Source organism: Aspergillus flavus, chromosome 7 (genome assembly GCF_009017415.1).
Source record: "Aspergillus flavus chromosome 7, complete sequence".
Lineage (NCBI taxonomy): Eukaryota > Fungi > Ascomycota > Eurotiomycetes > Eurotiales > Aspergillaceae > Aspergillus > Aspergillus flavus.
This window is the reverse complement of record NC_092404.1, coordinates 86,238-97,618: the sequence shown is the minus strand read 5'-3', so window position 1 is coordinate 97,618 and position 11,381 is coordinate 86,238. Positions and strand designations below refer to the sequence as shown.

Genomic DNA, 11,381 nt, shown 5'->3' with positions numbered 1-11,381 from the left:
TCTTCTGGACTATGTATTGGTATCTGGCCCGGATGAGCCAATTACATTGACAGCGGGTTTGATAGGCAACAACAAGGAGCAGTGTGTGACCTGAACCTAGTCTATGCTACTTACTATATGTATACGATCTGTATTGCTCTGGAGTGTGTGAAGATGATGCTAAGTCCGTATTCTTTACTGATTGTGAGCTTGACATGTCCGATAAGACCGACCTAGAGAAACCCGTGGAGAAGCTCCAAGATGACCCTGATCAAGCGCTCGGGGAGCTGGGCTATCCCTCGGAACTCCGTCGAAACCGCTCGCTTTCCACTATTCTTTTCCAATCACTGTCGATTGCTGGAATCCCCTTCGCTGAGAGCGGTGCACTCATGCAAGCCATCTATGGCGGTGGCCAGCTCTCAATCTTTGTCGGCTGGATTGTGGTCTGCCTCATGGATCAGTGCGTGGCCATGTCGCTCGCCGAGTTAGCCTCTCGATATCCCACCTCTGCCGGTCCTTACTACTGGTCCTTCCAGTTATCCGGAAAACATGCCAAGCTCCTGTCATTCATGACAGCCTGGGTGTGGCTGATCGGGAATTGGACCATCACTCTGGGGGTCAACTTCGCATTCGCGCAGCTCCTAGTTGCCACGGTGTCAATCTATTCCAGCTGGGAAGCCACGGATTGGCAGCTTCTTCTGGTCCTCTACGCCATCTGCATCCTGGCCTTCGTGATATGTGGGTTCGGTAACCGTTTTCTCCCACTTGTAGACACCCTTTGTGCGGGTTGGACTCTGGTTAGTATCCTTGTAGTTCTAGTAGCAGTCTCAGTTTCCGCCAAAGCTGGCAGGCACGCTCCCTCCGATGCGCTTGCGCAGTATGATACCTCCCTGTCGGGCTGGGGCAACTTTTCATTCTGTATCGGTTTGCTACCCCCGGCCTTTGTGTTCTCTGCGATAGGGATGGTTTCTTCTATGGCGGAGGAAGTACACGCACCAGCGATCAAGGTGCCCAAGGCCATGGCCCTCTGCATCCCGGTCGGTGGCACCGCCGGCCTGTTCTTTGTGATCCCTCTCTGTGTCACTCTCCCCGGACTGGTCGACATCACCAACGCGCCAAGCGGCCAACCGATTCCCTATGTGTTTCAGGTGGTAATGGGGACGCGGGCGGGTGCAGTCGGTCTCGTCTCTCTTCTTCTTGTGGTCGGCTTCTTCTGTTCCATCAGCATCACCAACGCGGCCTCTCGTTGTACTTGGGCTCTCGCACGAGATACAGCCCTCCCCCTGTCGAGGCTTTTCTCTCGTGTTGATGATCGCGTCCGCATTCCACTGTGGGCACTGGGTTTAGTGACTGTGGTGCAGATGCTCTTGGGATTGATCAACCTGGGCAGTAGTAGTGCCTTTACTGCGTTTGTCTCGGTGGGTGTGATTGCTCTAGCAATCACCTATTCGATTCCAATCAGCATCTCCCTATTTTACAACAAGCGCGCTGAAGTATCCAAAGCAAGATGGAACTGTGGCCGAGCGGTTGGCACGACGGTGAACTTCATCGCTCTGGCGTGGATTGGCTTTGAGCTCGTCCTATTCAGTATGCCTTCCACCTTGCCGGTCACACCCGTGTCCATGAATTATGCATCGGTGGTCTTCGTGGGGTTCACAACTCTGGCTTTGATATGGTACATAGTTCATGCGAGGAAAGGTACATTATCCTTCTCACCCCCATGAACTTTCTCTGCTAACTTGTTTTAGTTTACGTAGGACCTCCTCTGTCGGATGGGATGCCCCAGGACATGTAACGTCCATACAATTGGCAGCTGGCCAAATCCAAATTCCGTCGAACCAATATCGACATTTGAGAGAGGAGAAACAGTGCCCGGTCACGGTGACATGATGATTTAAGAGCCTGTTTCAACTCACTTGTCGCAAGTTGTGACCTCCCGATTGGAGAGAGGCCACATCTCTACAATATTGCTTTGATATCCGGCAGTCCAATATCCTGCTCCCGCCTTAAAGCTTCACCGATGGCCATGGGTCTGGAAAACACAATCTGGTTAATTTTACTGAAGTTCATTGAATACTTGAATTGTACATAGCTGCTTATGTCTGCAATCACTAGTTGATGTTGATCACAGCGTGGTAAAGCATCGCAGTAGATTTTGAGTCCCTTCGATAGCCTCGCTCTGCCATCATTCTACAGAATCAGCGCCCTCAAAGATCGCCACACCTACTGACCTCTCCCACGTACTACCCTCATCATCCGAAATGGTCACATTGAAATGGTCAATCCCTGCCTTGTCACCCGCAGCGTATGTGGCGACTGTGCCGACTACAGATACGGAACCCAACTCCCCACCGGATACCTTGAAAGCAGGGTTGGAAAATCCGCCCGCCAGGCTAGCCAAGTCGTACTCGATCGATGCCCCTGGCGCCACAAACACATGCGGGTCGGCCAGAAAGTTGATATAGCCTTCAATGACCGTATAGCCATCTCCGCCAGTGGAGCCGTCCCACCAATCGGCAATACCATCGTCGTTGGCGTCCCAGTTTGTCGGCCGCGTAGTCGTTGGGAAATCCTCGAGTCCACCTACATCTGCTTCGTTGTCGATCAGTCCGGGCTTTCCGGTTTTCGAGCCCTTGTACGTAGCTGTTCCGTTCAGGGTCTCCTGGATGATACGCTTGTCGTGGTCATCGACCACGGGCTGGCTGGCGCCACTGTCAGAGAGCACACGCTTGTATGCTTCTGTAGAGGTATGTTCTTCGATGTACGAGGGGAAGAAACTAATCTCAGGAGTTGTATTAGCACCGGTGACCGGACAGAGGAAAGGGGCAATATGATGAAGGCCCTAAACGTACGGCTCATCGAAGAACTTTTGGTACTCAGGCGCCGGGTCGATGCTGACGTCTGCAAAGCAGGCGATCTTAGAGGTCTGGCCTGTGCCATCCCCTGGTGGGTATTGAATGGAGTCCTGGTCAATTACGTCGGGCATTGAGTTCCCAGCGCAGTGATACTGCTGGGTTCCAGGCAAGTTATCTTCGTACTATATCGTCCACCTTGGTCAGCCATGGCATGATGCATCAAGTCCTAGACAGATCACTCACCGTAGCTTTCAGATCATATGTAAGTTCACTAGCAGGCCCCTGTTTGTACAAATTACCAACGAAGTTCACTTCCTTAGCACCGCCGTCGGTAACACGCGAGCCTATTGATTTGTTAATTGAATGTAGACGAGATAGAATTGACAGCCATACCGAAGTTGTACACCACATTATTCCGAATATCGAGGCGGCCAGCGAAGGTCGAGTTGTCGTCGACACCACCACCCATGCTCCAGCTGCGACCTTCGGCATGGCTGATCAGGTTATGGTGGAAGGAACCGACGTCACCTCCGATGGTTGCTGCATACCCATGAGCCGTGCCAGCAGGGTAGTTCTTGTGTCCAGCGACGTTGAGGGGCTCCGAGATCATGTTGCGCTGGAAGGTGATGTTATGGGCTGTGCGTGACGAGAAGCACTCGTCGATTGCCCACCCCTATGACATTCGTCAATCACGATGCACAGCGGTCTTGGAGGTATAACAGCTCACCATTGAACAGCGATCAAGAATGCAGTAATTCGATCCGGCCATGCCCATGCCATCGACCGTTTCGTTCGAGCTACTTCCTGGTCGGACCCGCACATGCCGGAAGATCACATCCGATGCACCAGAGAGACCCAACGGGTGGCCTTGGATGGCGATGCCCTTGCCAGGTGCCGTTTGGCCGGCCACAGTCACATAGCTGTCACTCACCGTGAGGCGCGAATCAATCGTGATGACTCCACCCACATCGAATACGACAATCCGGGGACCAGTCGCGACTGCTAGCGCGTAGCGGAGTGTTCCTGGCTCCTCGCTGTCCTCCAGGCTGGTGACTTTAACGACCTTGCCACCGCGACCACCACGGGCAAAGCGCCTGTCTCATGTTATTATGCGAACAATTGACTCGTTCCTTAGCTTTACGATAGAACTCACCCATATCCCTCCGCTCCCGGAAACGCAAGCTGCGCAAGCCGAAACATGAAAATCCGACCTGTGTACGTGGTGTCCCCAGAAATCACATCCACTCGCCAGTAGAAAGTGTCCATTGTGTTCAGCCCTAGCTATATTAGACAGAGCGACTTGAAAATGGACTGGAGAAGGGTACTATACCTGATAGGGTGACCTGGGTTTCACTCAGCCCTTCATTTACAACCTCAAGGGTATCGGATGCATTTCCCATGTAGACGTTGTAAGTGACTGAATCGCCAGACGATGGTGCCCTCCATGTTGCTGTGATACTCTCCTCATCGCCAAGCTCAAGGTGCTCCTCACGATGCGGTGGAGAAGGAAACGAGATTTGATCTTTCAAGGCGGGCGTGTCGATTTCGAAGCCATTGAGATAGACAAGTCCATCGGCGCCAGAGGGCGTGTAGGCAATTTCTACCACTTGATCGGCGGAGTCCACGGTAAATGCCACATAAGACGATGCTGTCTCCCAGATGTTGTCGACTCGAATTGACTGTTCAATGTCCTAGAAACACGCATCATGTAAGCCCTGATATGGCGGAGTTTGGCTTTCAACGACATACTGAAGCCTTATCTTCACCGTCAACGGAGACTGAAACTGTTGCAGTGGAGTCTAAAGAGTCCCAGGCATTGTGCCATGTCAAGAGGGTGTGCTCCCCTGCCTCCAAGCCTTGGATGGTCAACGTAATTGGCCCGGGGTTGTCGCGGGAGGTGGTGATTCCTTGGTTGACGACTCGTTCCCCGAGATGGGAGACAGGCCGGGTATACTGATACTTGTAGCTGTTTCCTTCTAAGTCCGACTCGGCCGAGCTGGACAAGATCAAATCGAGAGAGTCAATCGTAGTGGACGCATTCTGGCTTTCGTTCTCAATGTTCCAAGTGTGAAAGTCGAGCTCAGCGAGCTCGTTCACGGTGGACGGGCCCAGACGAACCCTGATCTGGGCTGTAGCGACCGCGAAAAGCGACGCACTCACAGCCACAAGCCTGCATAGAGACCCCATGGTTACGTTTGGTGGGATGGTGTGTCCTCGGGACTTGCACTTCTCGCGGCATCTTTATGTGTCAACGTCCGCACGTGTGTCAGCGCGACTGAGAGGCAATGTCATGGCACATTCTATGCGTCTCAGACGAAGCGTTTCATATAAATGTTGAGTCTGCCCTCATCGTTGGCGGAATATCCTTCAATGGCAATCGTGACCCTTGAAAGCAATTTATCGATGTTGCGATCGGCGTGCCGAGCCTGGCGAAACCGGAGATCTTCATCCTCTCTCAATCCCATTCGACTTTCCTCTCTGGTGGAACCGAATATTAATAGCCAACAAACCAAGTCGAAACGCCCGGGTCGACTCGGTTAAAAATCGGAAACTTCGCTTAAGTTCATCCAGCCAGTCGGAGAGCAATTGTGCCAGCAATCGATAGCGACCGTTGTTTGCTCTCTACTAACAGGTGTAAGATGATAGAGTAAAAGATAAAAGAAGAGACGGTCAAAGCTTAGAAGAAAAGGGCAGAAGACAAGCCCTAGCCAGTTTAAAGCTCCTGACTATCAGTTTGTCGGATTGTGGTATGCTGAAGGGAGGTGTTGTTGGCAGGTTCACCTTGAGTTCCTTCTCTTATCTTTTGATCTGAACGATGCTGTAGAGATCCGTGATTATTGTATGCAACATTTCGTGTCGAGGGTTGGTCCAACACTCTAGATGACCGGATAACTCCCAGCCGACATGATGGAACAATCGTGGTTGTGGAGTGCTGTCACGCTGAGACTGGTAGAGGACTCGACGATGAAGCAGCGTGGTTTAGCCTGAGTTATGTATGCTGTAGCTACTTTTCCACTGAAGACGTTACATAGAGAACAGGGCAATTTTAGTTATAGACTGGTCGATCAGCTAATGGAATGAGAGAGGGCTCGGCCGGGCGACATCACGTTAATTATATCAATATACCGAGGTGCACCATACCATGGTCGGAGAAAACTTCTTCTAGCTAAATATTAAATATTCTGAACCATTTCGAAAGATCAGTCCAGCTTTATTCGAGCCATTCCGTGGGACTCACTCGTCATGGTCTCTCAAAGCATCTGGTGAGCTAATTATTATACTCGGTTTGTCGAGGGTTCATTAGACTCTTCACCTACTGCTTCTACCCATTTTCGTGGTTTGTAAGGTTCGAATACCGTCCGAGCAAACAGCCTATGTCATCTTTATTCTTGGACTCGGGTCGACGTGAGTCTTGAACGCGCAACTTGCTCCGATACACCCATCTCACCCTAATATCTCGGTGTCTGTTCCTCCTCAGTTGTTTGACTTTTTCAAGGTACAAAAGGACGACGCTTTTACTATATCTAGAATGCTATTCCTGGGATAGTCTATTAGTCCTCTATTGAGATGAATTGTAGGCAATCCCGCTGCGTCTATATCTTCATTCAAGGCCATCGCATCTCGCTCTTCCACCCGGCTGCTTGGAGATTATCCCACCAGTGAGCTTGAAAGGTCTTTGACCGCTAGCCAGTTTTGCAAGACTCGTTGAGGCAGTTCTACCAAGCACAGGTTTTGTCGGTACGAAGGGGACCTTGGTTATTGGTGAATACCCGACCTCTGAATGAAGAGCCCAGAATGCTATGCGTCTTGCCTAACCACCGATAATGACGTGGCAGTTACTACCGACACCCATCCATAGCACGGTAGCGTGCATGGTGAGCAGTGGACTGCGTAATGATATTGACCATTGTAGCGAAGAATTTATCCACGTTATTGGATGCCCTCCTATGCGAGCTGCACGTCCAGCCCAAGTGAATCACCCATGTCACCTTGCGTTGGTCACATCCTGCAGGCCAGTGGGTCTTCACGGCAGTGGCTGGCGGACAAATTCTTGATGCCCCGCCGCTGATCTTTGGAGGATCAAATACACTCAGGTTTCGATTATGACCAACATACTTTGATCCATCCTCGATAAGTGGGGAACTAACATATTCAGCCCAGGATAGGGTGTAGATCGGGCCACACTGGCCGCCTGACGATGGGCGATCAAGTCCAAGATTGAGCATGCATATGGGACTATTCAGTATCGACACGTCACTGCTCGCCAGTGTGAATGGATTGCACACGAGGCCCAGACTTCCCCACCGGCAGGTTGAGCAAGAATCATAGACTCGTATTCTTCCTCGACGAATAAGAGGTAGCATCTCAACGATGTAAGGTTTCAGGCTTTGCCTGTCTTTACGTACTTGCTTCTCCATTCTCGTTTCGTCCCAGGATTATCCGTCAAGCAAGTGGGAACCATGAACAGTAGGGATATGATCTCGCACCTTCATGACACCATGATCCAGTAATGATCCATCATGCAATGTTTCTTCTGGTGAAAGTGGTGCGGTATGTTGCAGGTCATCTATTCGTCATTCTCTGTGGGAGATGGCAGCAAGCCAAAAACTTATTGGGTGCTATCCCCTGGCTTTCAGCTCTGAAAGATGGCCGATCATTTCCTTGTGTATCAGCGCCGCGCCTGAAAGGTAAATCCTGCATCTGCTCTTGCATAGTAGAAAGCTAGTTGAGTGAGTTGAGACAGTCGGGGGGCGCGGGGCAGCTCCACAGGTTGAGACGATAGCCCCCCTCTGAGGTGGAAGCATGCCTTTAGTATAAAGGAAATGGTATAAATACAGTAGCTTGGACGTGGGCAACTCTCTGACAGACTGCACTCCTATTTATCAACCAGTTACCAAGAGAAAGCAAAGACACCATGGGCGACAATTCAGAGGAAAGTCTCAGTAACCATGATATCATCAGCTCCTACTTCATTGGACCTAAGTCCGAGAATATGCCAGAGTTCAAAGCGAATATCAATGCCATTCTGGACGAGATTGTGAAGACTCGTGATGGGTATCAACCTGACGATGCTGTATGATTGTTCTTCCCTTTAGCCTTTCTTTTCTTTTCTTTACGCCTTCTTCAAACTCCAACGCAGGCGGACAGACTAACGGGGATCACAGGAATTCATCTCTACGGATGTCCGAAAAAAGCTCAAGACACTTAATGGGAACTTCCAAAACGCTGTGAAAGAGGCTGCTAAACTTTTGGGCGAGCACTCGATCCCTTTCTGGCATCCCCGCTACCAGGGCCACATGTGCACGGATATGACAATGCCTGGTCTACTCGGTTATTTCATGACGATGATCTATAACCCGAATAATGTGGCCGTTGAGGCAAGCCCATTCACCACAGTTGTTGAGCTGAAAGCGGGACAGCAACTGTGCAAAATGTTTGGGTATAATACAGACGAGAAAGCTACAGATTTGCCTCTCTCTTGGGGTCACATCACCTGTGACGGGACCGTGGCCAATCTCGAATCCGTTTGGGTTGGTAAGCAACTCTTCCAACTATGATTATTGGCATTCCTCTTACCTACTCGTCTGCAGCCCGCAACCTCAAGTTTTATCCCCTCACCCTGTATCAGGCTATGAAGGAGGGACCACTTGGGTTCATTGCCGACACTTTCCAGGTGACCACTTGTGTTGGAGAAGAGAAGCTATTCAAAGACCTGGGTGTTTGGGAACTCCTAAACCTGCGATCTGATGAAATCCTAGGTATGGGGGATGCTCTTTATAGGCAGTTTGGTGTCACATCCAAATTTCTGGAGGAGGCCTTGAGACCATTCACCATCCAAACGACTGGCAAGGACGTGCTAGAACGCGAGTTTCGTATCCAGAAGCCCATCAAGTATTTCCTCGCTCAAACACGGCATTACTCGTGGCCAAAAAGCGGTGGTACGTATCTTCCTCTCGACTTCGAAGGTTAGTTGCTAATTTGGATAGCGATTGCTGGAATTGGGTCCGCCAACATCCAGGGTGTGGAGCTGGACATGGAGGGGCGCCTTTCGCTTGATGCCCTAGAACGAGAGCTTAATCGCTGTCTTGAAGAACGTCAGGCGGTGTATGCAGTAGTGGCCATTATGGGGTCGACCGAAGAAGGTGCGGTTGATCGATTGCATGACATCCTGGCCATGCGTCGACGATTCCAGGACAGGGGACTATCCTTTCTGGTGCATGCCGACGCTGCCTGGGGTGGGTACTTTGCTAGTATGATCCCTCGGCATCTGATGGACTCGAGGATGCCCAGTGAGGAAGGGGATGGAGAGGAGGCTGTAGGAAATGTTCCTTCACTGCCTTTGAGAGAGGACACCCTCAGAGATATGATTGCACTCAAGGAGACCGATAGTATCACGGTCGATCCCCACAAGGCGGGCTACATCCCTTACCCTGCGGGGAGCTTATGTTATCGAGACGGTCGCATGCGGTTCCTAGTCACTTGGACCAGTCCATACCTGACGCAAGGGTCCATGGAGAATATCGGCGTGTATGGTGTTGAGGGCAGTAAGCCCGGTGCTGCAGCCATGGCAGCTTGGATGTCCAACCAGACGATCGGCCTGGATCCGAGTGGATACGGCCGTCTCTTGGGTGAGGCAGCCTTTACCAGTGCGCGGGTAAGACCTCCCTTTGTGTACATTTTGAACTATGATTCTGACCTTCTGAAGCTATCGGCCTGGTACGCCGCCATGCACGTCCGGCAACCCCTCGACAATAAGGGTCAGCGCCACTATATTATCATACCCTTTAACCCGTTGCCCATCGAGAAGAAGGGTTACCATAGCTTGGACCCCGAGGTTGACGACCGTCGCCAGGTAATCTTCGACACAGTGATCAATAAGGATAATGCCCATGTCAGTCAAGATACGGAATCCTTGACTTGGTTGCGACAGATTGGCTCAGATCTCAATATCAACGCCTTCGCCATCAACTGGTATCGGGAGAATGGCAAGCTCAACACGGACTTGGAAGAAGCCAACTATCTGATGAGGCGTGTGGTGAATCGATTATCCATTACCAAAAGCAGTGGGAATCCCAGTGAGATTCCGCTTTTTCTGACTTCAACGCAGTTCGAGCCAGCCTTATACGGCCAGTGTGCTCAGAAATTCATGCAGCGTCTCGGACTGAATGCCTGCGCTCAGGATCTCTGGGTCGTGCGAAATGTGGTGATGAGCCCCTTCCCTACGGACCAAGACTTCATCCGCACGATTATGAAGGAACTCGAGGATGTGATTATTAAAGAAGTGGAATGGTGCCGCGAGCGAAACAGTCCTGACGATAAAGAAGTCGAGTTCCTTCTCCGGGGAACCGATGAAGTCTTCCTGGATTTCCAGACGAGTTTCCACCGCGCTACTCAACGGCAGCAGATCATTTTAGCCGCTCATCTGGAGGAAGACACGAAAAAGAACTACATTAATCTGAAGAAAAAGTATCCTATGCAGGACATTGCGTTCAGGTCCAAGGACCCCGAAAATCTAGAGAAGATGATGACGACCATCAGTCAAGGTAAATCCTATACGGTGCATGGCAAGATCGGGGCCCGCGAGGGTAAGGAGTTTATCGGGCGCACTGTTGAATGCAGTGTGAGGATGATTCAAATTGTTAAAAGTCGTCCTTTGAACTCCGCTAATCGCGACGACCACTATCCACGACACTTCATGCCTTTCTATTTGTACGGCTCCCAGGACCAGTATCATATCTCACATATGTTGCTGCAAGCACCTAACGTGAACTTGTCTGCCTGTGACGTCAAACTAAGTGAGGCGCTCTCCAAGACTGTGCGTACTCGACTGCGCAAGCGTAAAGGTCTGATCCTCACTTTAACTGGGTACCGCGAGGAAACGATGCATCCATTTCCCCAGAAGAACGACGATGCTGTTTTCACCAGTAATCACTTTTTCTTCCGCCCGGAACGAACCTTCAAGGTCAAGGTATACGAGGATCCCAAGCCGGACATTGCGAACGGCCCAGGTCTAATTGACAACCTCGGTACCCCCATTGCACGAGGAGAAATGACATTGGGCAACGATGTGCATGTCGATGTGGAGGCTCTGAATTGGGATCCACTGGAAGAGGTGGGACTCGATGTGCCGTGGGATTCGGAGTTGGACAAGATTCAAGGTGTGTTGAATACTGGGCGGAGGATGGTGTCTGCCATGGCCACTACAAGCTTTAGGGATAGCGATGGGCGGCGGATACCAACTGGTGAGGATGATACAAACCTTTGGGATAGCGAAGGGGAATCTATATCAACTGGTCAGGCGACTACAAGCTTTAGGGAAAGCGAAGGGCCATCTGATGGACGGTCTGTGGTATCTGGTGAGGCGCCGCCAACTAGGTTTAGATGATGAGGAAGGGCCATTAGATGCACTTTGAGGCATCTCGGTCTGTCGTGTGCTATTCAAGGCCTTCTAGTACATAAAATTAAGAGGATACGTCTAGCATAAGGATGACTATCGACAAAGGTTCGTAGCTAGATACTATCATTCGGCTAGTCTCAATTACACAT

General features: G+C 50.8%; 4 protein-coding genes across 4 annotated transcripts; 2 read left to right on the top strand and 2 right to left on the bottom strand.

Moving 5' to 3' along the window:
- Positions 1-194: 194 nt before the first annotated feature.
- F9C07_5175 (putative amino acid permease) lies at positions 195-1,774 on the top strand (the record flags this gene model as incomplete). The annotated part of the gene is made up of 2 exons (XM_041287135.1): positions 195-1,677; positions 1,728-1,774. The coding sequence occupies 2 exons, from the start codon at positions 195-197 to the stop codon at positions 1,772-1,774; spliced, it is 1,530 nt and encodes a 509-aa protein (XP_041149806.1).
- A 390-nt stretch (positions 1,775-2,164) lies between these two features.
- Positions 2,165-5,960, bottom strand: F9C07_2262037 (uncharacterized protein; the record flags this gene model as incomplete). The annotated part of the gene is made up of 8 exons (XM_041294545.2): positions 4,584-5,960; positions 4,165-4,525; positions 3,988-4,111; positions 3,562-3,928; positions 3,228-3,507; positions 3,078-3,178; positions 2,832-3,016; positions 2,165-2,756 (listed from the first exon to the last, which is right to left on the bottom strand). Exons 1-8 carry the CDS (start codon positions 5,019-5,021, stop codon positions 2,165-2,167), a joined length of 2,448 nt encoding a protein of 815 aa, XP_041149805.1. The 5' UTR covers positions 5,022-5,960.
- A 713-nt stretch (positions 5,961-6,673) lies between these two features.
- F9C07_5172 (uncharacterized protein) lies at positions 6,674-7,252 on the bottom strand (the record flags this gene model as incomplete). Its single annotated transcript, XM_071511320.1, has 2 exons — positions 6,674-6,904; positions 6,983-7,252. 2 exons carry the CDS (start codon positions 7,250-7,252, stop codon positions 6,674-6,676), a joined length of 501 nt encoding a protein of 166 aa, XP_071366790.1.
- A 497-nt stretch (positions 7,253-7,749) lies between these two features.
- F9C07_5171 (pyridoxal-dependent decarboxylase domain protein) lies at positions 7,750-11,220 on the top strand (the record flags this gene model as incomplete). Its single annotated transcript, XM_071511319.1, has 5 exons — positions 7,750-7,908; positions 8,000-8,369; positions 8,426-8,773; positions 8,822-9,489; positions 9,541-11,220. The coding sequence occupies 5 exons, from the start codon at positions 7,750-7,752 to the stop codon at positions 11,218-11,220; spliced, it is 3,225 nt and encodes a 1,074-aa protein (XP_071366789.1).
- Between the last annotated feature and the right edge of the window lie 161 nt (positions 11,221-11,381).